Below are 26,701 nucleotides of genomic sequence, written 5' to 3' on the forward strand. Positions count from 1 at the left end.
AGGTGTTTTTCTGTTGGTCTCCCAGCACATTCCCATTCCTTTGCCCACCCATTTCTGCTACACTAGACGGCAGCTTGTGACGCCACTGTGGAGGTTTCTGCAGCCCTGTCCTGAGTGTGGCAGGCTGGAGGTGTGCTGCCAGAGGTGAGCTGGGTCATGTTTTGTTCCCCACGCATTTCTAGACTGCTACAGGCAGTGTACTGGCTACCACCTCAAGTCCAGACATAGGTCCAAAGCTGAACTTTGTGTCAGTAACCTTAACACACCGAAACAAATCTTGAGTAGCTCATATCCTGCTCTTAGGAATTCTGTCGTCATTTACAAGTAATGTTCAACTTTCTTTTCCTTTTTTATTTGTTTAACCTAGTCACTGTTTACAGCTGTATGCTAAAGCCTGAGATATTGTCTGTGTTGTGGTGTATGAGCATTGCCAATTTTATATTTATTGCAGCAAAAAAGAAACTAAAGATATACGAAAATGAGGAGCATGGCTATGCTCCTAAATCTGTGTGGGTGCATGTGGGAGAAGTGAATTGGAGCCTCTTCAAAGGAGGCTTTTGGGGTTGGGGTCACCCAGGCTTCTCCTTGGTGTTCCTGCTTGGGGATCACTGCTGCTAGCTGACTGGACCTCCCCAACGGAAGTTTTGTGATTCCGCTTTGGCAAAGTTTCATTGACCAGTAGAACTCATTCTGTTTTAGTGCATATTTCAATATAAATGTAAACATTTCACTCGAACTCACTGTCTTTCTGTCTCCTTTATCATAGCTTGAATTCCAGTGGCAAGAAGAAGAGATGGGGTTTTTTTTCCTAATCACAAGCAATTAGATACTTGTCGTCTGTTTTCTGTGGAACTGAATGTTCCAGGCTGACCCTCATCACGGATCTCCTTGGGGGTGTAGAATGGTCAGCAGGGTGGGATGAGCAGGTGGAACCTTTAAGTAGATAAATGGAAATAACTGTCAAATAAAATGTTTCAGATTTGTTAGTACTATCTGGTAGTTAAAAACAATTAACTCTAAAAATTATTAAATTGACCTCTTGATGCTTTTTCCTAATTTCAGCCTTAGAATTTTATTCATGTTAACTTCCCCAGCTTCCACGGTTTCTCCATTCTTCACACTAATAATCACCAGTTTTTCTTTTTTACACTTTGGCATATTTCTTTATTGTTGCCCCCAGCTTAAACTTAAGTATTTCAAATTAATTGGACTATTCTGAGTTTATGTGTCATCTAGGGAAAAAAGATTCAAGATAATATTTCCCATATATTAACCACCTAAGCACTTTAGGTGGGTGCATTCCCACTTTACTGTTTGTCCTGGGGAGTTTTCTGTCCTGTCAGAGATGAGTCATCTAAGTGGTTGGGCTGGGCTTTGAACCCCACTTTGCCTGGCTTCAAAGTCCTTGCCCTCGTATTACTCATTCAACCTTGGGTATCTTTTTAGCTTTAGATTCTGATTGACAGTTCATGACAGATAGATTGCTAGTTTCCTTTCAGTTGAGAGTCCTTGGGGGACAGTCTGCTCACCTGCAGCAAGGCAACAGCTTCAGTCAGTCTTTCTGCAACCAGTTATACTCCTTTTTGATTCCATTCTCTATGTGGCCACAAAATTATTAAAATTTATTTTAAGTGCATTCCCTGGCTATCTTGTTTCCCACCTTAAAAACCAGCAGTAGATTTAAATTGTGTTTATGGAGCTAAGCATTTATAGTGGGACACATGAAGGTGGTCCACCTGGCTACTGTATGACCATGTCAGGAAGTTCAGGTTAGCAAGAGGATATTACCTGGAGGAATTAAGTGAAATAAGATTTAAAATCTACAGAAAGGTGTCCCTGATGGTCCAGTGGTTAAGAATCTGCCTTGTAATGCAGGGGACACTGGTTCGATCCCTGGTCCAGAAAGATCCCACATGCCTCAAAGGTGCTAAACCTGTGCCCCTCCACTACTGAGACCACGTTGAGGACTAGAGCCAGCTGAGCCCATGTGCCTGCTGAAGCCCACTAGCCTTAGAGCCTGTGCTCCGCAACAAGAGAAACCACCATGACGTGACACCCTTGCGCCACACTTGCCCAAACTAGAGTGAAGACCCAGCACAGCCAATAACTTTTTGGAAAAATGTACAGGAGGCCTTCCCTTGTGGTCCAGTGGTTAAGAGTCTGCCTGCCAATGCAGGGGACACACATTCCCAGGGTCGGGAAGATCTCTCATGCCTTGAGGCAGCTATGCTGTGTGCCACAACTACTGAGCCTGTGCTCTAGTACCTGAGGGCCGCAACTACAAAAGCTCAGGTGCCCTGGAGCTCAGGTGCCCTGGAGCCCACGCTCCACAAGAGAAGCCAGCACAATGAGAAGCACAACTGGAGAGTAGCCCTCTCACAGCAATTTAGACCCAGCACGGCCAATAAACAAGTTCACGAAAAATTCTAAAGCATGCCAAAGTGAAGTACAGCCAATAATAACTGGCAGCATGATTAGGAGTTTCCTGGTGGTCCAGTGGTTAAGACATCGTGCTTCCATTGGAGAGGGCACAGGTTCACCCCTGGTTGGGGAGGTAAGATCTCACACGCTGCCCGGCATGGCCCCCACAAAACATTGTTTTAATAAGTAATACAGTAGGAGTTGCCAGCTTCCACATGCTGAGGGATATGGGTGGGGACCACAATTGCAGGTGAAGATACAGAACGAGAGTTCATGTGAGACCAGAAGGCACAGCCGCCTCCCTTGAAGTGTACTGTTGAGCTGATGTGGTGTGGGTGTATGCTGTGGCCCACCTCACCTGACTGGATGAATGGCCTCAGTCTAACGGTGGCTGCTGAGTGAGGTGGCTGCTGAGTGCCGGCGTGGACACAATTCTTCATCACACGTGCCTCCCCAGGCACTCCCTCTTCAGAGCTGTGTGATCAGAACGGGCCACTCAGCCTTATAGGGCCCCAACCAACCATGCCAGCGATGATCACAGGAAACTGACAAGCCAATATGTTTCTCAGCAACTAAAAGTTTCTCTGTTTTTTGTAACATTCACTTTGTCACTTCTAACCACGGTGAGGCTACGATATTGAAATGATTTACTCCAATAGAGGGATAGAGATACTAAGCTGAGGTGTTTTTTTCTCCTTGGTCTCCCGCATCAAACCACGGCCCTCTCCACCCACCCCGCCAGAGGCACTACCTTGTGAGTTGCTTACAGGTTCCTCTTAAATCACAGCAATGAAAGCCACTGGAGGCCTGAGGCTTTGTTGATTGTATCAAAACTACCCCCACTGAACCTCTTCAGTGGCCCAGAAGTGGGGGAGAGGGTAGTGTGGGGGAAGGGGAAGCTCCCTCACCAGCATCTGCTTGGGAAAGGAGTCAGCAAGGAAATCCATCCTTTTCCTCCAGCCACGGCATAGCTGCTTGCTCAAGGCATGTGGGATCTTCCGGACCCTGGGAATCCTTGTCGCCTGCTTCGGCAGGCAGTTTCTTAACCACTGAGCCGTGTATTTGTTTGTTAATTTTTGGCCGCGCTGGGTCCTCTGTGGTCGTGGTGAGCGGGGCTACTCTTTGTTGCCGTACACGGTCTTCTCATCGCGATAGCGTCTGTCGTTGCAGAGCACGGGCTCTAGGCACAGAGGCTCTCACAGTTGCATCTCGGGGCTCAGTAGTTGTGGTTCTCGGGCACTAGAGCACAGACTCAGTTGTGGTACGTGGGGTTAATTGCTCCACAGCTGTGGGGTCTTTCCAGAACAGGGATTGAATCTGCATTCGTTGCATTGACAGGTGGATTCTTACCCCCTGTGCCACCAGGGAAGTCCAGCTACATAGCCACAAAGACCTTAAAGGTTTGCTAAACACATAGTCTGTCTTTGATCTCATTTTATGCTTTGCCTCTATTTGCTGGCTTATTTTAGCTTAACTAATCACATCAAAAATTATGTATCAAAAAAACATTTTATACACTGATAAAGCTTTGACAGCACCCCTGTCAAAAGTAAATCACACACACACACACACAAAAGTAAATGACACATCAGTGTAGTGTAGCATATTCTTTGATAAGCACTGATAGTCCCAGTTATTAAAAGTAAGATCCAATGTGCTTCATGACCTGGTCCTCTTCTGTTCATGTCCTCCCACCACTTTGAACCTTTATGTCAATAGCATTGAACTTTGAGTCCATGCCTTTGCCCAAAGTTGAGACCCTCTGTCTGGAATATGCTCCTGCCCCTTTTGCTAAGCTAGCTCCTTGTGGTTGCTTAGTTGCTAAATCATGTCTGGCTCTTTACAACCCCATGAACTGTAGCCCACGAGGAAGGCTCCTTTGCCCATGGGATTTTCCAGGCAAGCATACTAGAGGGGGTTGCCATTCCTCCTCCAGGGGATCTTCCTGACCCAGGAATCAAACCTGCATCTCCTGCATTGGCAGGCAGATTCTTTACTGCTGAACCACTAGGAAAGCTTCCGGCTAGCTCCTACTCATCTCCTAAAAATCCCTGAGATTCCTGTAATGTATCTGATCTCTTCTATTTCCAGCTCCCATCTGTATTACGTGTCTCATGTCTGAATCCTCATAATATGTTTTATAAATCTTTTATCATTGCACTTCCCACTTTTCTACACTGCTAGATATGAATTCCTTATGAACAGAAAATGCGTTTTAAGTATCTTTGTGTTCACAGCACCTAGGTTAGTGACTAGTACAAATTAGGCACTGAATGAATGAATAGGAGATTGAGTGATTTCTTCATGATCATCAAACCAGTAACAGAATTAAAGAATACAAATCTTTTGACTTCATTTCCTGTTCTTTCAATAGTATCTTGCTGCTGCTTGTAAGAAACAATAGACATTATTCTAGCTAATGATAAATAAATTCATTTAAGAACAACAAAAACAGAAAGAGGCAGTATATACTTATTATATTAAATCTTGAGACATTTTCTGGAGTTGTTTGATTATAGCTAGATGGAATTCTGAAAAGATATATGGACTCCAATATTCATAGCAGCATCATTTACAGTTGCCAAGATATGGAAGCAACAAATGAATAGATAAAGAAGATGTGGCATTATATATACAATGAAATACCACTCGGCCATAAAAAAGGAATGAAATTTTGCCATTTGCAGCAATATGGATGGACTTGGAGAGTATTATTCACTAATTCACTTAGAGTGAATTAAGTTAGAGAAAGATGAATACTGTATATCACTTATATGTGAAATCTAAAAAATACAACTCGTGAATATAACAAAAAGTAAAAACAGACTGACAGATATAGAGAACAAATTAATGGTTATTAATGGGGAGAAGAAAGGGGGGCAATGTAGGGGTAAGGAATTTAGAGGTACAAACTATTATGTGTAAAGTAAGTTACAAGGATATATTGTACAACATGGGAAATATAGCTAATATTTTACAGTAACTATAAATGGAGTATAACTGTTAAAAATTGTGAATCACTATATCGGACACCTGTAACACATCATATTTTCACTGTTGTTCAGTCTCTAAGTCACGTCTGACTCTTTGCGACCTCATGGACTGCAGCACGCCAGATTCCTCTGTCCTCCACTATCTCCTGGAGTTTGGTCAAATTCATGTCGTTTGTCATGATGCTATCTAACCATCTCATCCTCTTCCACCCCCTTTTCCTTTGGCCTTCAATCTTTCCCAGCGTCAAGGTCTTTTCCAGTTATATCACCTGTTTGCATCAGCTTGCCAAAGTATTGGAACTTCAGCTTCAGTATCATATAATATTGTATATCAGTATAATTCAAGCACACTTCAATGAAAAATTAAAAAAAAAAAACTAAATGGAATGAATACATTTTTTTTCTTCTAACTATGCCACACAACACGTAGGATCTTAGTTCTCATACCAGGGATGGAACTCGCGCCTCCTGCAGCAGAAGCACAGAGTCTTAGCCACTGGACCGCCAGGGATGTCTCAATAAAGATTGTTTTTATAGGAAAAATGAAACTAGAAGAAAAAGCTAGATTGGTTCAGAGGAAAAAAGGTATATGAATAAAAAAATCGTTTGTGAAGGCTCCAAGGACCAATGAAATAACAGAAGCAGCTATGGGGTCCCAGCTAGAATGTAAAGAGAGGGAATCCGTTCTATGAAGAACAATTTGGGAGCTGCATGCAATCTTTAGATACAGTCAGAAGTGTAATGTTCTTCAGTTGCATTTTCTGATTTCTTAGCCAGAGAAGAAAGCTTTCTTGAAATAGGATGATGGCTGGCTCAATTTTATCGGTGATCTTTGGAGACGCGGATTTGAGTTGATCAATTATTCATCTGCTTGTTTTCAGCAGCCTGATGACCAGACTCATTTCCTGGAAAGCCCTGAGGTTTCTTTCTATCACATGGTCACAGGGAACCAGATGCAGGGCCTGAACTCATTGTGCTTATTTCCCCATCAGAGTGGTGAAAGCCCAGGTTTAGGAAATGCAAAGAGGCTGATGTGTCTCTGGCAGAAAGTCCTGCTCACACAGTCAAAGCTGCTCTCCCTTGACTCCTCTCCTACTCTTTAGACAATAGTTTAGGATGATGAATGCAGTCAAGCCCAGCTCCACTGTGCGGCATTTAGGAGCACATGATTGAGATGAGAGGTAGAGCCTGAAGGCTCAGAAACTGTAATTTGTCCAAGATGGACAATGCAGGGAATTAAACATAGAACTTTATATCATCAAAGTCCTTGCTTTTCCCACAACACCATGAAGCCGTGGGACCGGTCTGAGACCTTATCCTCAGGACAGAGTTAATACTGTATTTTTAACTGATTCCTAATCTAATGTGCACCATCTTTTTATAGTCCTTGAAGGAGAGATAAACAGACAGGAAGGCAGCCCTGGGAAAGAACAGAAATTGCATGATACTGAAAGTCAGTTAAGTCGTGTCTGACTCTTTGTGACCCCATGGACTGTAGCCAGCCAGGCTCCTCTGTCCGTGGGGTTCTCCAGGCAAGGATACTGGAGTGGGTACACTTTCCCTTCTCTGGGGGATCTTCCCAACCCAGGGATCAAACCCAGGTCTCCTGCATTGCCGGCAGATTCTTTACTGTCTGAGCCACCAGGGAAACCTGATGGAAAGAAGAGCTATATACTCTTGTTTCCAGGACTGCCTGTATCCAGGATGATTCCATCAGAGTTCTGAGTAGATAAACTGAGCCCTTTCTACAGTCACAATGGAAATAGGGAAATTCGTTTCCTTCAGGAGGGTTGGTTTTGCAACTTTTTCTTCTGGGTTAAAGTTATATCATTACTTTACTCTAAAGTCTGATGTGATTCTGCCACCTACCCACAGAGACAGCCACCACCTACCCATAGATTCCTCTATTATTTGATCAAATTCAGCTGATCCGTTTACTGGACTTCCTACAGCATCCTGTTCTTGGTGAATTTAGGTCATTTTAACAATACCCTTGAGCCAGCCGAAGTTTCCTCCCTGTCCTCTTGCTCCAAACTTTGAAAATCCTGTGACAGACAATGATGACTCATGGAAAGCTGGGGACCTGGTCAGCTGTCTGGGGAATGGTCCCATTTCGCAGGTCCTTTCTACATTCAGGCTGAGAAGGATGGAATGAAAGTCTTCCAGCCTTGTGACCCCACCCTGCCCCCTCTTCATCGCCAGGGCTGGGGTTGGGCTTTTTATAAAACACGGCAGAGAATGCAGTGGCTGGACCTATACAGAAGGTCAGGGGGTCTGCCCTCAGAAGTTGATGTCTCTTTGCACTCAGAAGTCTGGCTTTGAGACCCAGTACTGCCCTTCTTTGCTGCTGACTGCTGCAGCCAACAAAAAAAGTCTCTCTCCACTCAGGGCTGCCAGACTTCAGAAAGGACCTATTCATAACAAGCTTGTGCTGACTCTCCCCCACCCCCACCTCCAAACCTCCTACCAGCCGTGGGTGGGGCAGAAGGGCGGAGGAAAGTTCTGCAGACCGGAGAAGGCAAGAAAATACAGGGCAGCTCCCCGCCTCCACCCCCAACCCTGTCTCAACACTCAAGCCCTGGGGACCTTGAAAACAGGAAGACTCCCTTCTGGGTTTATTTGAATAGATTTCTCCCAAGATGTTGCCCAGAGAAAGGGAGCAAACAGGAATATTGCTTGGCCAAGGTTGTTTGGCCCCCAGGGCAGTAGTTCTCAAAATTTATTGTGCAGAGCAAACTTCTGGAGTGCTTCTTAAAATGCACATTCCTGAGTTCCACCTCTTGGTGGTGGTGTTCAGTCAGCCATGTCAGACTCTGTGACCCCCCATGGACTGCAGCACTCCTTGTTTCTCTGTCCTTCACTGTCTCCTGGAGTTTGCTCAAACTCATGTCCACTGAGTCAGTGATGCCATCCAACCGTCTCATCCTCTGCTGCCCTCTTCTCCTTTCCTCCTCCACCGCTAGAAGCTGGGATTCAAGAACTGTATGTAGGGACTTCCCTGGTGGTCCAGTGGCTAAGACTGCGCTCATAATGCAGGAGGCCTGGGTTTGAACCCTGGTCTGAGAACTAGATCCCACGTACTGCAACTAAAAGATCCTGTATGCTGCAATGAAGACTGAAGATCCCACGTGCCGCAACTAAGACTTGGCACAGCCAAATAAATAAATATTTTTTTAAAAAAAAACTGTATGTAGGGTCTCCATGTGCATTTTAAAAGGCCGAGAGGCACATATTGCCCCCAAACATGAGGTAGAGTTGGGACATTTCTCCCCATCCCAAACACAGTTCATTTCAGTTCAGTCGCTCAGTCGTGTCCGACCCTTTGTGACCCCATGGACTGCAGCATGCCAGGCTTCCCTGTCCATCACCAACTCCCAGAGATTGCTCAACTCATGTCCATTGAGTCGGTGATGCCATCCAACCATCTCATCCTCTGTCATCCCCTTCTCTTCCCACCTTCAATCTTTCCCAGCATCAGGGTCTTTTCCAATGAGTCAGTTCTTCTCTTCAGGTGGCCAAAGTATTGGAGTTTCAGCTTCAGCATCAGTCCTTCCAATGAACACCAAGGACTGATCTCCTTTAGGATGGACTAGTTTGATCTCCTTGCAGTAGTGCCTGACTCTTTGTGACCCATAGATTATAGCCTGCCAAGCTCCTCTGTCTGGAATTCTCTGGCAAGAATACTGGAGTGGGTTGCCATTCCCTTCTCCAGGGGATTTTCCCAATCTAGAGATCAAACCTGGATCTCCCACACTGGGGGCAAATTCTTTACCATCTGAGCTACCTGGGAAGCCTGTAATTCAAAGACACTCATTACTAAATTTCATGCATTTGTCAGTGTTTTCCTATGTATTTGAAAACTGTTTATATAGTGTCATATCTTGAATTCTTTGCTTGCATATTCCTAAAAGTCTTAGGCGTCACTTTCCATGGCTTCATGATAATAGAACACTTAACCACTCCTTCATTGCGGACATTAAAGCTGTTTCCTTTATGCTTTATGTAAATATCACAGTGATAAGCATATTTGCCCACACAATTTTTTTAATCAGTATTTCTTATTTCGTTAGAATAGTGCCCCAGAAGTGGAATTACTGGATCAAAGAGTGTAAAGCTCTTTAAGCTTCTTGAGATATCGTGCAAAAATAATTTGTAGAAAGGTTTCACCAATTTACAAAGTCACTATCTTTCAATGAACTTTGTAGCTGCCTCATCAGAGACAAAGGCAAACTGTGAAGGCATCCTTGAAGCTATGTGGCCACTTCAGGGAGGCGAGAGGGTTCCTCTGGCAGTTCTGTCTGGGCTCCCCCTGCGCGGGCAGTTTCCTAGTTCTTAGAAATTTTTCTTTTCTTAGGATCGTTGGGAGGAAAAAAAAAGGCCCAGGAGTGTTAGAGGTAGTGTTAGAGGTAATGGCAGCGTTGAAGGGGTGAGGGTAATCGTTATGTTTGAGAAAGATAATTTGTCAACGAGAATCCAATTCTTGGAGATCCTTCACGGAGCCATCCATCTAATCCAAAGTGACCTTTCAGGGACGGGAAAGATAATGAAAGAGGAGGCGGCAACAGGAAAGGAGTGGGAGAAGGCCTCCAGCTGGAAAGCGGCGGCCCCTTTAAGACCCAATTCGTGCCCTGGCCCTTTAAATCGGTGTCAGTTTCCCCTGACGTCAGCGGGCGGGCCGGCAGTCCTGTTGTTTACCGCCCCGCGGCGTCGCTCACTCCCTGGAGTTCTGAGCCCCGAAGCCGTCGCGTCTGCCCGCCCTTAAAGGGCCGGCGCCCGAAAGAACTGGCGGCGCCGCGCGGCGTCGGGTCGCTACCTCCTATCACGCCCCTCACCCTCAGACTCTCCGCCCCTTCGCGGCTGGCTCGGCCACCGGCTTCCTCTCCCTCCCTCGCTCCCCCTTTTCCCCGGCGGCGTCTCCAGGCTCCCAGCAACCAGCCGCCTCCCGGCTGTCACATCCCCGGCGGGCGCCCACCGAGTCTCCCGGCCGGGTTCGGCCCCTGGCGAGCTGGGGCCCCTTCCTGAGGCCCGTCACCCTTCCCCCGGCCTCCCGCCCCCAGCCGCCCCGTCCCCTCCCTGGTCCCTGAGAGCGCGTCTGCGGCTCCAGGGAGGGGACGCTTCCTAATCTCAGGCCGGGGTTAAAGTTCTGGTCCTGGTGAGATGCTGGAAGCTGCGGCCCAAGCCCCAACCCGCCCTGGAGGTGTCCTGTCGCTTGCTGCCGCCGCTGCCGCTGCCGCTGCCACCCTGCCGGGGCCATGTTCGCCCTGGGCTTGCCCTTCTTGGCTCTCTTGGTGGCCTCGGTCGAGAGCCATCTGGGAGTTCTGGGGCCTAAGAACGTCTCGCAGAAAGACGCGGAGTTTGAGCGCACCTACGTGGATGAGGTCAACAGCGAGCTGGTCAACATCTACACCTTCAACCACACCGTGACCCGCAACCGGGTGAGGGAAGGGGCTGGGCTCCGGGCTGGTGGCGAGTGGGGCGAGCCGGAACAGCGACCCCCTTGGGTTTCCCAGCGCCACACTGGACCCTCTGGCCAACAGTTTCCTCCTGCGCTGGGGATGTTTGTTCTGAAGCTACACCTGGACGGGCTTCTGAAGTTGCCTCATTCCCCGCTTCTCTTTTCCATCACTTCCTTTCCATCAGCGGTAGTCTGAGCAGGACTGGCCTTGCTCCCTACCCAACACTCAGAATCTCGACAGTGCTGTGGGTCTGGGAGCAAGGAAGCAGGCTTGCTCCTGGGCTTGGCCCAGAAAACCCCAGGAGGATGAGACTGGCCCAAGCTGAAAGGCTCTGCCCAGGGCTTGGGGGTTGCTTATGCTGAGACTCCCTGGGGAAATGAATGCAGGCCTTTCCAGGCTTCTGTAACTGCTGGGACCTTCCCAGCCCTCATCCTCCCTTAGAAAGCCAGATGGCCTTGTAAGTTGAAGGTGGTGGGGATACAGCCAACCCCAGGGTGGGTGGGGAGGGGAGAGGGAGTTTGCCTACCGTAGAGAAACTTCCCCACTCTGATTGCTCTTTCATTTCCTCCCCACCTGTGAGCTGAGCACCGGGCACAACCGGGTCTGGTAAGTTCAGACCCAAGGTGGGGCTGAAATTGGGAGAACTCTTGCCCCAGCCTGGCTAATGGTCTCCGACTCAGCTCTCACCAGGACTGGATTTACTAAGAAATAGTGGAGTTCAGAATGGGAATCTGATTTTTTTTTTTTTTTTTCTCTAGAATAGGGAGGTATTAGGTTTCGATGGCAGGCCAGGATCAGCCTTCAGTGCTTGTTCTCTGAAGTTTGATCTCATCCAGCTTAGAGGCCTGTCTCTGTTTGCCCCCATATATGAGGTTACCCATATGTGGGGTTACCCTGAGGGCTGTGGCCTCTACCCCTCAGGGGAGTGCTGCCCTGAGTTTGGGTTTCAGCAGCCCAATAACAAGCATTCCCAAGATTAATTTAATTTTATTCTTTTTCTTTAAGCTCTGAGTGTCCTATATCCTTCCCTTCATAGTGCCAAGAGTGGCAGTGTCTCCATTTTACAGAGGGGGTAAGGTGAGGCTCAGAGATGTGAAGTGACTTTTCCACAGCCCCGACCTTTGGTCAGAGCTGAGGATAGAAGTTGGCCTTCTTGGCTTTCAACAAGTCCTGTTTCCCCACTGCCCTGTGTGTGGCCTCTGGCCACCAGATGAATTGTGGAATAGCAGCTTTCCTGACTCACAAGGAAGGAGGCTGCAGAGCACCCTTGCTCTCCTGTGTCCCTCCGTATGCATATATGTGTGTACATGCATGTGCGTGCGGGCACATGTGCACACCGTGAACTTTTACAGAAGTGGGGTGTCCTGGGGGATACCCCAGGTCTTCATTGTGATTCCTGTCCTCTCTTCTAAGCCCCTCCTGGACGCTGGGCCTGCTCTGGCAGAAGCAGTGTGTGTGTGTGTGTGGACAGTAGCCTCCCAGGCTTTGTCCATGGGATTCTCCAGGCAAGAGCACTGGAGTGGGCTGCCATTAGATGTCTCCCCAGGCCAACCTGGATGGGAGAGCTCAGAGTGGTCTGCGGAGCGAGGGCAGAGCTCACGGTCTCTGGAGCCATGAGTTCCCCATGACAGAATTAGAGCCACCAAGGGCTTGACCAAGGGCCATGTCCATGTCCCCCTGTAGACGGAAGGTGTGAGAGTGTCCGTGAATGTCCTGAACAAGCAGAAGGGTGCTCCTTTGCTGTTTGTGGTCCGCCAGAAGGAGGCGGTGGTGTCCTTCCAGGTGCCCCTGATCCTCCGAGGGATGTGAGTAGGACCTGGGCGGCTGGGGGGTGGGGGTGGGTCTTCTGAGGCCAGGCCTTGATCAGAACCTCACCCAGACCCTTGTCCAGGGCCTCTGACCACCCCGGCACCCCTCTGTTTCTCCTCCTAATCCCCTAAGACAGAAGGCTGGTCAACAGCAAGAGGGCCAAGCCAGCTGACCGGGAGCTTGTCAGCCTCGCGGGGGTCGGGTAGGGAGGTGGTGGGACCAGGGTGGAGGAATCGAGGGCCCTGGTCCCCTGGAGCTGCAGGACCACAGTCACGTCCTGACTCTGCCTCGGGCCATAGGTTCCAGCGCAAGTACCTCTACCAAAAGGTGGAGCGAACGCTGTGTCAGCCCCCCACCAAGAATGAGTCCGAGGTCCAGTTCTTCTACGTGGATGTGTCCACCCTGTCACCAGTTAACACCACGTACCAGCTCCGCGTCAGCCGAATGGACGACTTCGTGCTCAGGTCTGCAGGGGAGAGGGAGGGGGCGTGCGGGACTGTCCTCCTTCCCAAGCTCTGGGAGTGATGGTGCTGGGGCTGGGGGGCGGCTCTTCTCTGCCCCACAGGACCGGGGAGCCATTCAGCTTCAACACCACGGCAGCGCAGCCCCAGGTAAGGCCTCCCTGTCCACTGCCTCTCAGGGGAAGAAATGGGGAGGCTTGAACTTGGGGGTGAGGGCGGCCAGCAGTCTTTGCCAGGAGTTTCAGGTTGGCTGTACTCTCCATGGAGAATTCTATAGAGATGGAAGCCCTGGCTCCAAGGTGGTGGGGAACAGACGGCCTGGGAAGTGCAGAGACATGGGCTTGGATGGCCATCTCTTCTACTTGCCTCTTGGGCGTGGTCCTGCATGCCCAGCTGAGGTTGAGGGAAGCAGTGTGTGGGAAATGGGGCTGCTGCTTGTGGTCAGAGCCTCTCTCTGCAGAGAGTCTCCACTGCCTGACCCTGGGAGGATTCATACCCTTCCCTTTAGAGGGGCAGAGAAAGCATCCTCACGGGATGGGGCTCTCCCTCCTTCCCTGTGCCCTCAGTACTTCAAGTATGAGTTCCCGGAAGGAGTGGACTCGGTCATCGTCAAGGTGGCCTCCAACACGGCCTTCCCTTGCTCAGTGATCTCCATCCAGGATGTGCTGGTGAGTCAGCGGCCTGCCAGTGGTGCGCCGGGCTGCTGGAGAGAAGGGACGGGGCCCAGGACCCTGTCCATCTGTCTCTGCCCTCCTCCCCCTGCAGTGTCCTGTGTATGACCTAGACAACAACGTAGCCTTCATCGGCATGTATCAGACGATGACCAAGAAGGCAGCCATCACCGTGCAGGTAGGAAATGCACGTGGTCCCGTGGGGGATGCGGCCAGGTGATTAGCCTTCCTCAACCGTGCTGCTTTGCCCCTGCCCCATTCCTAACCTGCCTCAGGGCTGAGTCTTGGTGTGCCAGTCCCCAACACTTTGGGTCCCCTGGTATTTACAAGCATTGAATCTCAATCCCAGTTGCCTCTGGGGACAGGAAAGAGCAGAGTATCCTTTATGGCTATCACGTCTGCCCCATTCCCCACAACTGGCTGGGGATGAGGGCTGCTCTTGGCAAAGGCTAGAACCTGTGCTGGGGCCAGGGAGGGGGAGGCAGATGTTCACCTCATGACATCCAGCTGTGCAGCTGGTGGGGGCACCATGACCCCTCCACTTTTCCTTCTGACTGATGCTCAAACTGCAGCAGGGCCCCCACGGCTTCCACGGTGGTGGGCCTACCCACATTTGCTCACCTGGCAGTAATGGAGGTGCAGGGTTTGGGCTCTGAAGTCAGATGATCCTGGCTGTACCACTTACTGGCAGTGTGACTCCAAGCTAACATCCAACAGGGATGACGATAGTACCTACTTGTGAGGATCTTCGTGGGGTTAATTAAAATAACATATACGCCAAGTGTTTAGCATAGCGTCTGTTCAGAAGAGGGTGGGGATGGTGATGACAAATGGTGCTGGTAGTGTGAGGACAGCAGTCTCATCACCACCGTCATCACCACCGTCACCATCATCTCCGTCGCCATCCTGCAGCGTAAGGACTTCCCCAGCAACAGCTTTTACGTGGTGGTGGTGGTGAAGACTGAAGACCAGGCCTGTGGGGGCTCCCTGCCTTTCTACCCCTTTATAGAAGGTACATTCTGTGCCCTGGGCCTGGCTGGGGGTGGAGAGGGCTTGGGCTCTTCCTGGGAGGTAGAAGAGCCTGCATGGCTGGTGGATCTGATGGGATCTAGGTTTTTGGCCCTAGACTCGTCCAGGCCTGATCCCACCAACTCTACCCAAGCTCCAGGCAGACACTTATTTGCCATTTTGACATTTTACTTCCAGATGAACCGGTCGATCAAGGGCACCGCCAGAAAACCCTGTCCGTGCTGGTCTCGAGAGCAGTCACGTGTAAGTGTGGGTGGCTGAGTGGGGATGGCCTGGCTTCTGGCTCCTCTTTCAGGCCTGGGGTAGGGAGTGTTTTCTGAATGGGACGGATGAGAAGGGCCTACCCGAGCAGGCTGACAGGGTAGGAAGGAGGAGTGTTCTTGGCAGACTTCATGATGGGAATGCAGTGAGTGCCAGCGTAACGCACTTTGGAGCATCCATGAGAGAAGAGACTGCGGGACTGAGTTCTAGATCTGTGCCTGCCTTTATAGGCAGGGTAATCTCATTGAGCCTCGGTTTTCCCATCTCTATAATAGGAGTACTAGAAATCTGTTAGTCTCTGTTAGTCTCACTAAGTCGGTTCAGCAAAACTGGTCAGTCCTACAAAATTGGTAGGAAACTTCCTGGCCCTTTAGTCAGGCTCAAAAAATATTTACTGAGCGATTGAATAGAGCCCTTTGTAAAGTGGAACATATAAGGTAAACATAAAAGATTGTGACGGGACGGGAAAGCAGCTGCCTCACCACGCAGAGTCCTTCCTCAGTACGTTGTCTCAAGCCCCTTCTGCGGGCCCAGTGCTCCACCTGTGGTCCTTGGGGCGCCCCTGCCTAGAGCCCGCTGCCCTGTACGGGTGCCGAGGGCTGTGAGGAACCCAGGATGGTCTCTGTGGGAGGTCAGGGCGGAGAAGGCCTCCTGGGGGACACAGCGCCTCAGCTGTGCTTTGAAGATTAAGTCAAGAAGAAAGAACTAGAACAGAAAGTTCTAGCAGAGGGAGGTACTTGAGCAGACAGGAACCACATTGAGTCTGGTGTATTGTCTGCACCGCTGGGCCATTCCACCGAGGGGAGATGTGGGAGAGATGAGGCTGGGCCCGTGTGCGATGACGGGCAGGCTTGGAAAGCGTTGGTCTGTTTCCCTGCCCGCTCCCTTCCCCACAGCGGAGGCCTACGTTGGTGGTATGCTCTTCTGCCTGGGCATATTTCTCTCCTTCTACCTGCTTACCGTGCTCCTGGCCTGTTGGGAAAACTGGAGGTACAGTGGAACCGCTGGACCCTCCCCTGCTCCGGGGAAACGGCCTGGCCAGATCTGAGCGCCCTCCATGGGGCAGAGGAAGGCGAGTCCCTGTGAGGGTCTCAGGTCCCTGGGCCTCTCCTCTGGAGACCAACCCCTCCCCCTCAGTCTTCTTCCCCAGCAGGGAGACCCCACATTGCTTCCAGCCTGGGAGGACCCCTGGGGTCGTGGAGGGAGGCCAGGGCTGTGGGATGGAGAGGGTGGAAGGCGGGCCAGCCCAGCAGAGGACGGCGCCTCCTCCTGCCCTTCTGGTTTGCCTCTGGATTCTGTCCCCGCAGGCAAAGGAAGAAGAGCCTTCTGGTGGCCGTGGACCGAGCCTGCCCAGAAAGCGGTACCTGCAGAGGGTCTGGGGAGGGTTGTCTGCTTTGTGGTGTGGAGAGGATAGCGGTGGATGGTGCCCGTGGGGGCTGGAGGAGGCAGGGGCTTTGGGATGTTCAGATAGTAACAGCGCAGGTGGAAATGGGGCTGGGACGGAGTGCCTCTTGGTCTCTAACACACCCATTTTAAAGGCCATCACTTGATTCACGCCATGCCTGGGTCTGCGTACCTAGTCTGCCGCTTCAGATAACGCAGCTCACCTTGTCTGGGATTATTAACCTTTCGTTCTCTTTCCGTTTCTTCTATCCCGCTCTGTCTATCTTCCCTCCTGCTTGGGACCTTCTCTCTCAGCTTCTCTTCTTGGTAAGCTCCAGGCGCTGTGGGCAGAGGAGCTGGCATCCAGAGTGGGTGGGAAAGGGAAGTTCTTCAGGGGGCTCTGTGTGGGACCCAGGCCGGCAATGCGGGTCTGTCCTTGCTGCTGGTAACTTAGATGGTCAGTTCCTTGACATTGCAGTCTCTAGGGAGGACAGAGGGGGTGAATGTTTCTACTGGGGCAGGTGGTGGTGGTGGGAGGGCACTGTGTTTGCTGGAACGATAGCTGCTTGTTCTGTGCTGCCACCATGGGCCTCAGCATCTCTCTTCTCTGGAGTCTTCCTGCCCTCTCCTCCCTGGCTTTCAGCCTCTCTCTGCTGCCAAGGCTAAAGGTCCCTGACTTCTCCCTGCAGGTCACCCTCGGGTCCTGGCCGACTCCTTTCCTGGCACCTCCCCCTATGACGGCTACAACTATGGCTCCTTTGGTAGGTGTTAGCGCCCAAGCTTGCTGGTCACCACCTCCAGTGGCCTCCTCAGCAGCCCCTAGGGTTGGGTCCAGGGCCACCTGCCCTGAGGTCTCTTCTACCAGCCCCACCACTTACGATTCCCCTGCAGAGAATGGCTCTGGCGCCACTGGCTCCACCGATGGTCTGGTTGACAGCGCGGGCCCCGGGGACCTACCCTACAGTTACCCAGGTGAGTGGGCCAAGCGGGCGAGGGCTGTGTGATGCCGGGCTGGTGCCAGCTGCTGTTGCCTCTCCTGCCAGCTGCTGGAACCAGGGAAGGGATTGCTGTCTCCCTGCCTCCTCCTCCCTCATCCCTTCCTCCTTGGCCCCCGCTTCCCCGCTAACTTTCCCTTTCCTTTGAAGGGCACGACCAGTTCAAGCGACGCCTCCCCTTTGGCCAGATGCGGCAGCTGTGCATTGCCATGGGTAGATGTGGGGAGGGTGGGCACTGCTCTGCCAATCAGCTCCTGCCAGGGCGGTTGACTGGAGCCAGGAGGCTCGAGGACCAGAAAGATGCTTTGTGCATGGCTTGCCCGTCTAATGCCGATAATTGCTAGCTCGTGTGTCTTTTGAAATAGGCAGGCACTGGCCCCTGATGCTGGGGGGCTGGCACCCCCGCCATCCCCAGGCCAGATGTTGGTCAGCTGTTATGTTTCCCAGCACCTCTCTTGCTGGCCTGCTGGGGCTTGTGGGCAAGAGTGTGACGTCCCAGCCTCTGGGGACTTTGGTCAGCAAGGCTGTGGGAGGAAGCTTCTGATGACGTGGGAAAAGAACAGGATGAAGTGGCCAGTGCTTCTTAGAGGCGGCCTGTCACCCTTGCCTGCACCCCAGGGCCCACTGGGTCTTTTCCCAGCGGGGGCCACGGCAGTGTCTTCTCAGAACCCACACGACTGGGCATCTTCTCGTCAGCATGACTTCTGCTGATTCAGTCCTGCTGCTCGTGTCTGGGGCCTGAGGTCTGCTCAGTGTCCTGGCCTGGAAGCCCTAGCCCAGTGAGGGGCAGGGCTTGCGCGGTCCCTGCCGGGTGGACTGTTTGCAGAGCCCGTCTTGGCTTCCCTCCAGGACTCGGGAGCCCCTCATGCCTCCTCCCCAGGCCTGAGCCCACCTCCTCCCCAACTCTGAGCCCACAGTTTGCTAGAAATTGTGACAGTTGCTGCAGACTTTGGGTTCAGTGCCCACCTGGTAACCCTTCCCCGCTTTCTTCCCCAGACCCTGCGGGCACTCGACCAAGACTGGACTCCATGAGCTCCGTGGAGGAAGATGACTACGACACTCTGGCCGACATTGATTCAGACAAGAATGTCATTCGCACCAAGGTGTGAGCCCAGGAGGGCTGGCCCTGGTTAACAAGGAAGCGAGATTCTATGTTCAGCCCTGCATAGGCCCCCTGCCCCTGCCGCCCCCGGCCTGTGGCATGTTAGGAAAGCAAAGCTCTGTTAGGGCAGCATAGCTTCTGGAGAAACTGACTCGGCTCCCAGGCCTCTGGATCATCCGAAACCCTGCCCACCAGCACCCTGGCCAGTGGGAGGGAGGCCCTCCTTGTCCTCGTCTACCAGGGCAAGAGGGCCTTCCAGGGCGGTGGGGCAGGGGGCTCACTCCAGCTTCTCCCCACGTAGCAATACCTCTACGTGGCTGACCTGGCGCGCAAGGACAAACGTGTCCTGCGGAAGAAGTACCAGATCTACTTCTGGTGAGCGGCTGGGGCGGGACAGGGTGGTGGGGTCTCGGGTTCTCTTTCTGGCTGCTGCCAGCTCACCAGCGCTCTCCCACTCCCCAGGAACATCGCCACCATTGCTGTCTTTTACGCACTTCCTGTGGTACAGCTGGTGATCACCTACCAGACGGTGAGCGGGCGGGGCCCATGCTAAGAGCCTCTGAGCAGCTGCCACAGACTCTGGGGCGTTGCCCAGCAGAGCCTCCCAGCCTGAGGCTCTGGAGCAAGCCCAGGTCCTAGAGTTGCAGTCCCAGCTCTGCCTTACCAGCTGGGTGGCCTTGAGCAAGTCCTTCAACCTCCCTGAGCCTCAGTGGGTTCATCGGCCAAATGGGGAGCAGCCTGCTAGTCCTGATGGCACCTCCCCCAGTTTGTGAGGATTTTATGAAACGGAAGTGGTGAGAAAGTCAGTCTCAGTTTCCCTTCCCTCTTCTTTATGCTGTGAGGCAAGAACCTGTCATGGTGATGCCTCGAGAGTTTTCAGCCACACCTAGCGAGGAGGGCAGTGACCGTGCTAGAAGTGGGGCTCGCTGGTGGTGTGTGCACACGCGTGCTGGCCAAGGTGGCACCCCTCATCCGCTGGAGAACCGGACGGGTGGTGCCCAGGCTGTGGCCTGAGCCAGGAGAGTTAGGAGCTCCCCCTCACCCCACCCTGTCCCCACTCCCACTGCAGGTGGTGAATGTCACAGGGAACCAGGACATCTGCTACTACAACTTCCTCTGTGCCCACCCGCTGGGCAACCTCAGGTGGGAATCGTCTTTCGAGACCCCCTTTTCCCGTCTCTCGGTGAACCGGTGCAAGGGGCTGGGGCTCTCTGAATGCCCACCTCTCGGGTAGGGAAGGGGCCCGGGGCCTGAGGTCGGGACAGTGCGCCCCGTGTCGCCCCTTCCAGCGCCTTCAACAACATCCTCAGCAACCTGGGGTACATCCTGCTGGGGCTGCTCTTCCTGCTCATCATCTTGCAACGGGAGATCAACCACAACCGGGCCCTGCTGCGCAACGACCTCTGCGCCCTGGTGAGCAGCGCGCCCGCCCCGCCTGCCCAGGCCTCACTCCAGACCCTTGCTAGCAGGCATGGCCCTGCCCAACCCAGCCCTGCCCATCAAAGCCCAGCCCTTCCTAAATCACTCTATCCCCAGCCCATTCCTCTCTGGTGATCTCCCTCTTCAGGGCCCCTTCCTTCCTCCTTGCCCACCTCACCGCCTCACCTTCTCTCTTTCCCTTCCCTTCTCCCTCCCCGACAGGAATGTGGGATCCCCAAACACTTTGGCCTCTTCTATGCCATGGGCACGGCCCTGATGATGGAGGGGCTGCTTAGCGCTTGCTATCACGTCTGCCCCAACTACACCAATTTCCAGTTTGGTGAGTGGGGCCTCCCTGTTCGCTGGCTGAACCTAGAACAGGGACCTGCCTGACTTTGCCCTCCCCACTCACCTGCAAGGATTGAGATCCCCAAGATGCAGCTGTGTGGGAGACTCCAGGGCTGGAGGACTTGCATGAACCTACACCTTGTTGTTGTTGCTTAGTTACTAAATCTTGTCCGGCTCTGCAACCCCATGGACTACAGCACGCCAGGCTTCCCTGTCCTTCACTATCTCCTGGAGTTTTCTCAAAAGTCATGTCCATTGAGTTGGTGATGCCATCCAACCATCTCATCCTCTGTCACCCCCTTCTCCTCCTGCCTTCAATCTTTCCCGGCATCAGGATCTTTTCCAATGAGTTAGTTGGCTCTTTGCATCTGGTGGCCAAAAGTATTAACACTTTGGCTTCAGCATCAGTCCTTCCAGAGAATATTCAGGGTTGATTTCCTTTAGGATTGACTGGTTTGATCTCCTTGCAGCTTAGCTTGTAGAAAATAGGCATCTGAGTGCCGTTTCATGCATCTACCAAGTCTTTTCTATGGAAAAAAAGATAACTAAGACACAGTTCCTAATCTCAGGGTGCTTGGACTGAGCTGTCCTTGTCATTAGGGGAAGTCAGACTGTGGCTGACAGCCACAGGGGCAGTAGTGTGGCGTGGCAGGACAATCGAGCAGCCAGGGTTCAAGTGCCAGGCTGTCACCAGCTTGCTCCGTGGCCATGACGAGGTGTGGGGGCTCGGGTTCCATGCTGGGGCTCAGTGGAGGTTTCCGCAGCTCACGGCCACGTCCGTCCCTCTGCCTAGACACGTCGTTCATGTACATGATCGCGGGGCTCTGCATGCTGAAGCTCTACCAGAAGCGGCACCCAGACATCAACGCCAGTGCCTACAGCGCCTACGCCTGCTTGGCCATCGTCATCTTCTTCTCCGTGCTGGGCGTGGTGAGGCCCCGGCCCACTCTGCTCACCTGGAGGACAGGTGCACGCATGTGCACACCCCCCTGCCCACCACCCCTGCCAGAGAGATCCCTGCTCCTTCCCTAGCGCGCCCTCCCAGCCTGGCATGGCTGCCAGCCCAGCTCCTCCAGAAGAAGGGCAGGCCGGGGCGGAGGGAGGGGGCTTTCCCTGGTGCCTCCTCACCCCTGCCCTCGGGGGCCCCCACAGGTCTTTGGCAAGGGGAACACAGCGTTCTGGATCGTCTTCTCAGTCATCCACATCACTGCCACCCTGCTGCTCAGCACACAGCTCTATTACATGGGTCGCTGGAAGCTGGGTGAGGGCTTGCCCAGGGCCTGCTGGGGTTGGGGGCCTCGGGGACCTGGCCTCACAGGAGACTTTGGGGCGCTGTCCTCTCACGGAGACCCCGGAAGAATCACTGGGCACAGAATTCATGAGGCCTTGGCACAGCTGTGCCTCCGAAGGCCCTGGGCCCTCTCTGCTGGCGCAGCGCAGGGGCTGGGACGAAAGGGTGCCTGGGCCTTTGAGCACCTTCCGTTCTCGCAGACTCGGGGATCTGCCGTCGCATCCTCCACGTGCTCTACACGGACTGCATCCGGCAGTGCAGCGGGCCTCTCTACGTGGTACCTGCCCAGCTTCTGGGCCCCTCCTCTGTCTGCGCTCCTTCCTCCAGTCGGGGGTGGGGGGTGGGCGGAGCGAAGCTGATTGCCGGGGTGGGGCGGGGCGGGGTGGGGCGGGGTGGGGGCCGCTAACTCTGGCCTCCCGCCCCTTCTTCCGGTCTCAGCCCCGTGTCTCTGCTTCCCTCCAGGATCGCATGGTGCTGCTGGTCGTGGGCAACATCATCAACTGGTCACTGTGAGTCCAGCCATCACCTGCGTCCCCGGGCGGGGTGGGCAGCTGCGGACTTGGCCAGCCGCTGGCGCCTTTGGGGGCTGTGGACAAATATGGGCACGAGAAATGGGGGCCCGGGAGACAGGTGTTGGCCCCTGGGGTTCCATCTTTTGTGGGCCTCTGAACCCCACCCCATATCGTCATAAAACACAGGGTGGGGGTGGGGAGGGAAGCCCCTTCCTTGCTCTTGGCCGTCCCCTGCTTCACCAGCTGGCCCTCCCTCCTGCCAGGGCGGCCTACGGGCTCATCATGCGTCCCAACGATTTCGCCTCCTACTTGTTGGCCATTGGCATCTGCAACCTGCTTCTTTACTTTGCCTTCTACATTATTATGAAGGTGAGCGGGGAAGGCTGAGCCTCCTCGGCCAGCCCGGCCAGCGCTCTGCTTTGAAGGGAGGGACATGGACACAGCCTGCCTGGGGCAGCACCGGGAGAGAAGGGGAATCTTTCTGTCCGTCTCCATCTGCCCCTCTCCATCCACTGAGTTTTGAGGAGGGGAGAGGCTAGTCTCTTCCACTACTCCCCGGAAGCCTGCCACATCCTGACCTGTTTCCTGAGCCCCTTCTGTAGTCTCAGTATGGCTCACGGAACTGGTAGCACTTCAGGACACAGCTGGCAAGAGTCCCGTTCTGCACAGAAAGGTTGAGGAGGTGGGCTCGCTGAGACTGTGGTGGGCTTGGGTCTGGAGGGCCACGGGTTTCTACAGGGCCCTAGTGCCTTACAGTGTGAGAGGAGGACCCACAGCAGACAGGGGCACACAGCGTCCCAGCCAGGGTGGACCTCAGGGGTGAGGACACCTGGCTGCCGGTGTGGGGACAGGTGAGGCTCTGGGGTGATGGGATGGATCCGAGAAGGCTTCCTAAAGGGTCCGTCCTGAATGCCTGGGAAGCAGCTTGAAGAGCAGGCAGGAAGTGGGGCGGGGCCTCAGGCCGGTCTCCCCCACACACACTTCGGTGCTCCCGGGGTGGGGCGGGGCCTCAGGCTGGTTGTGCTCCCCCGGTGGGGCGGGGCCTGAGGCCGGTCTCCCCCATGTTCCCTCAGCTCCGTAGCGGGGAAAGGATCAAGCTCATTCCCCTGCTCTGCATCGTCTGCACCTCGGTGGTCTGGGGCTTTGCCCTCTTTTTCTTCTTCCAGGGACTCAGCACCTGGCAGGTGAGTAGTTCTCCTGCTACAGGCTCATTGTGAGCCCACACACAGGTCTCTTTTCAAACCTGTTTGTGAGCATCGCCAGTGCTCTTTAACAGCCGCTTTCACGTTTAATCCTCCTGACATTGACCATGTCAATGGTGGAGGTATCCCCGTTTTACTAAGGCGGCAGCCGGGGCTCAGACAGACAAGTGACCCGCCCAGGGTCACACAGCCAGTGGTGGCACTGCTGGGGTTTGAAGCCAGAGATGTCAGGTTCTTCCCTCTGCTCATAGGGCACCTGCTGTGATCAGAACTAAGTCTGGCAGGATCTCTGTCTTTGAAGCAATTTTATTTTTTTTGGCTGCACAGCACAGCTTGTGGGATTTTAGTTCTCTGACCAGGGATTGAACCCAGGTCCTAGGCAATGAGTGTGCAGAGTCCTAACTACTAGACCACCAGGGAAGTCCCCTTTGAAACACTTAAAATCTAGTTCCAGGGACAGAAAGACTGTCAGTTCCTGGCTTTTCTCTGCAATATGATGCACAAGATGAAGGGTAACAGGGAGGACAAGTGAGGGGATGTGCAGGAGGCAGAGGGCAGAAAGACTTTTATGAGTTAGGAGGTCCAGGAAAGCTTCTTGGAGGAGGTGGACCTTGCTCTTGGCCTTAAAGACTCTGTGGCCCAGAGGCACCATGACTTGAGTAATGAGACGGAGGCAGCTTTGGGGTCAATGATGCATTCACTTGGGAGCAAGTGGAGATGGTGAGCTCCTTGAGAACAGACCAGATCTCTCTTGGTCATCTCTGCAGCCTCAGTGTATGGCACAGACAGTCCTCAGACACAGTCTAGCCAGTGTTGGCGGGAGAGAGATTGGGGAGAGAGCATGGAGGACCATGAGGTGCAGGTGATGGCTACTGTTGTCCTCGGGCAGGTTTGTCTGAGCTGAGTGTTTCACAGAGAAAGTGAGCTGGAAGAAGCCCTAGAGGACTGACTGGTGCAGGGGGCGAGGTCTAAGTCAGGGAACTAGTTAGGAGCCTTTGGTGAGCTTCTAGCTCTGCAAGGTAATCAGGACCAGTGCCCTTAGGGAGAAGTTTGCAACTAAAGGTCAGTTCTTAGATGTGGGAGATAAGGCAAGGGGTGAGCCCGAAAGAGGGTGCTCTCTGGCCTGAGGCTGGGGCTGGCATCAGAGGTACCCTCCAGCGAATGGAAGTGGGTCTGGCTCAGCCTCAGCCGGGCGATGTCAGCAAACAGCTCTCCCTGTTCCTCTCCAGAAAACCCCCGCAGAGTCGCGGGAACACAACCGGGACTGCATCCTCCTCGACTTCTTTGACGATCACGACATCTGGCACTTCCTCTCCTCCATCGCCATGTTTGGGTCATTCCTGGTAAGTGGAGGGACTGGAGAGGGGGCAGAGGGGGTCTCCCGTCCCATTTGACTCCACATCCGTCCCCCTCCCCAGGTGTTGCTGACGCTGGACGACGACCTGGACACTGTGCAGCGGGACAAGATCTACGTCTTCTAGGGGAGCTGGGCCCCCTTGCTTCTCTCATGGAGCCCCGAGCTCCTCTGCCTCACCTCCTGGAGGTTCCACAGTGCCAGGGGCCTGAGTCCCAGCCCTGCCGCCCAGTGCCAGGGGTGGTGGGACAGCAAGGTCCAGCCCAGGCTTGGGCCTGGGACAGTCACAGGGTGACCTTGAGCCTTGCTCCTGCCCTCTGCCAGGGATGAGGCCTGTGCCCCTTCAACCCTGAATGTTGGCCAAACTGCTGCTTTCTTCTCAGTGTTGGGGCCTTCCACGGGTCCCAGTCCATCAGCTGTCCAATTGTCATTCTGCAGGAGGAAGGAGGGAAGCGTTGCCTGCCCATTTCATGGCTTGCATTCTGGCTGTCCTTCCCCTTCCCCCTTGGCCTGGACCCAAAGCCCACCCTATCTTGCCCGAGCTTCCACTCCAGGGCCCCCAGTCTGGGGCCCGATTCTCTGTCCTGCACCAGAGTTCACTCCACTTTTCCTGGGTCTGCGCCTGCCTGCCATCACTGCCCTCTCTGGTCAGCCAGGATGGATGCAGCTGTCGGATCTGGGGGGCAGACTGGCTGGTGCTGGGTTTTTGGTGCTAAGGCCTGCAAGGGATCCTGGACAGCGCTGCCGCCTCCCTCTGACCTGCGCTCAGGGCTGGTTCTTTAGCAACGAGGGACAAAGCCCGCGGCATGGGACCCGCCTGTGATTGAAGAGCTGGATTTGGAGGTCTTCTCATGCCATCAGCCCCCAGACTGATGATGGCAACCAGGATTGGACGGAAGAAGCACCTCACTCCTTTCCTTTCGTCCTCTTTCCAGGCCCTTAGTCCTGCCAAGCCCCACTTGCGGGCCTTTCAGTGCCATTTGACACTGCCCAAGAATGTCCAGAGGCGAAGGAGGGGCGCTACAGAGAGCACAGCTCCTCCGCGGCCGCAGGAGCCCCAGTGCCTGTCTTAGGGGCTCAGGGAAGGGACATGCCCTTGCCCTCTGTGTCCCTGGTCCAGCCTCACTCTGGGACACAGGGCTGGCTTCTAAATTTCCGTCCAGTCTTCAGCCAAGTTCTGTGTTACACACACACATGCACACGTGTGAAACCTTGAGTTTACACTGAGTTGCCCCAACTCTGCTTCCCCTGGCCGCTCTTTCGCCCTACCTGGTCTGTTCCAGATGCCAAGGTTGGGGAGATCAAGTCGGGCCTCGGCCTTGGGGATGGGAATGTGTTTTATTCTCAACTTGTTTTTCTAGCTCTCCCTCAGGCTGGGGAGAGGCGGAGGGTCTGGATCTTTCTTCAGAGCTCCGTTTAATGTCTGTTTCCATGCTATGGTTGCATTTCTGTTTTCTATGAATGAGTTTGCATTCAATTAAAGAAACAACCAGATGCAGTCTTTGGGCCTGCCTTTGCTCCCTCTTTCTGGATGGAAATGTTGAGAACGAGGGCTGGGGCCAGGCTCCTCCATTTCCCAGATCTCCTGGTCTGCCTTTCTCTTCCAAGCCCAGTCCTGTTGGGAATAGCAGTCCCTTGACAGCCTCATATTTTTCTCTCCTGTGAGCAATGGCATCAATTCAGTCTATCTTTACCAGAGGCCTGCTCTGTGCCAGGCGCCGTGAGAGTGGAGAGGATCGTGTAGGGAGAAAACCATAGCTGTGCCATTTCACCTGGCAAATGGGGGCAGCCTCTGCCCACCTGGTTCCCAGCCGCCAGTCAGGCCAGCTTCACTTTCTTATCTGAGTCCCTCTCCGCTCAGCAGGCTGCAGGCACAGGGCAGTGCTCCCTCACCTGACTTGAATGGACAGGTGGTGCTTAGAGAACACGAGATGGAGTGGATGGCGGGGGAGGGGGCACCTTCGAGATGACCCTGGAAGGCTATTTAAATTTTG

The 26,701-nt window shown here is 53.4% G+C and overlaps 1 protein-coding gene across 1 annotated transcript; it reads left to right on the forward strand.

Annotated features, from left to right (window-relative positions):
* The first annotated feature begins 10,076 nt into the window (after positions 1-10,076).
* SIDT2 (SID1 transmembrane family member 2) lies at positions 10,077-26,205 on the forward strand. The gene is made up of 26 exons (XM_069555273.1): positions 10,077-10,849; positions 12,554-12,675; positions 12,979-13,143; positions 13,245-13,290; positions 13,707-13,808; positions 13,906-13,989; positions 14,724-14,823; positions 15,018-15,083; positions 15,998-16,091; positions 16,409-16,461; positions 17,174-17,245; positions 17,376-17,456; positions 18,476-18,582; positions 18,883-18,956; positions 19,044-19,110; positions 19,651-19,724; positions 19,871-19,994; positions 20,223-20,340; positions 21,142-21,278; positions 21,501-21,609; positions 21,840-21,916; positions 22,102-22,148; positions 22,415-22,520; positions 23,225-23,335; positions 24,583-24,696; positions 24,772-26,205. The coding sequence occupies exons 1-26, from the start codon at positions 10,667-10,669 to the stop codon at positions 24,832-24,834; spliced, it is 2,496 nt and encodes an 831-aa protein (XP_069411374.1). The 5' UTR covers positions 10,077-10,666; the 3' UTR covers positions 24,835-26,205.
* The last annotated feature ends 496 nt before the right edge of the window (positions 26,206-26,701 follow it).

Source organism: Ovis canadensis, chromosome 15, assembly GCF_042477335.2.
Source record: "Ovis canadensis isolate MfBH-ARS-UI-01 breed Bighorn chromosome 15, ARS-UI_OviCan_v2, whole genome shotgun sequence".
Lineage (NCBI taxonomy): Eukaryota > Metazoa > Chordata > Mammalia > Artiodactyla > Bovidae > Ovis > Ovis canadensis.

Coding starts and splice junctions, on each gene's coding strand:
- SIDT2 (XM_069555273.1), top strand. CDS start 10,667: ATGTTCGCCCTGGGCTTGCCCTTCTTGGCTCTCTTGGTGGCCTCGGTC. Junction 13,291..13,706: donor CCACGGCAGCGCAGCCCCAG/GTAAGGCCTCCC, acceptor CTGTGCCCTCAG/TACTTCAAGTATGAGTTCCC. Junction 21,917..22,101: donor GCAGCGGGCCTCTCTACGTG/GTACCTGCCCAG, acceptor GCTTCCCTCCAG/GATCGCATGGTGCTGCTGGT.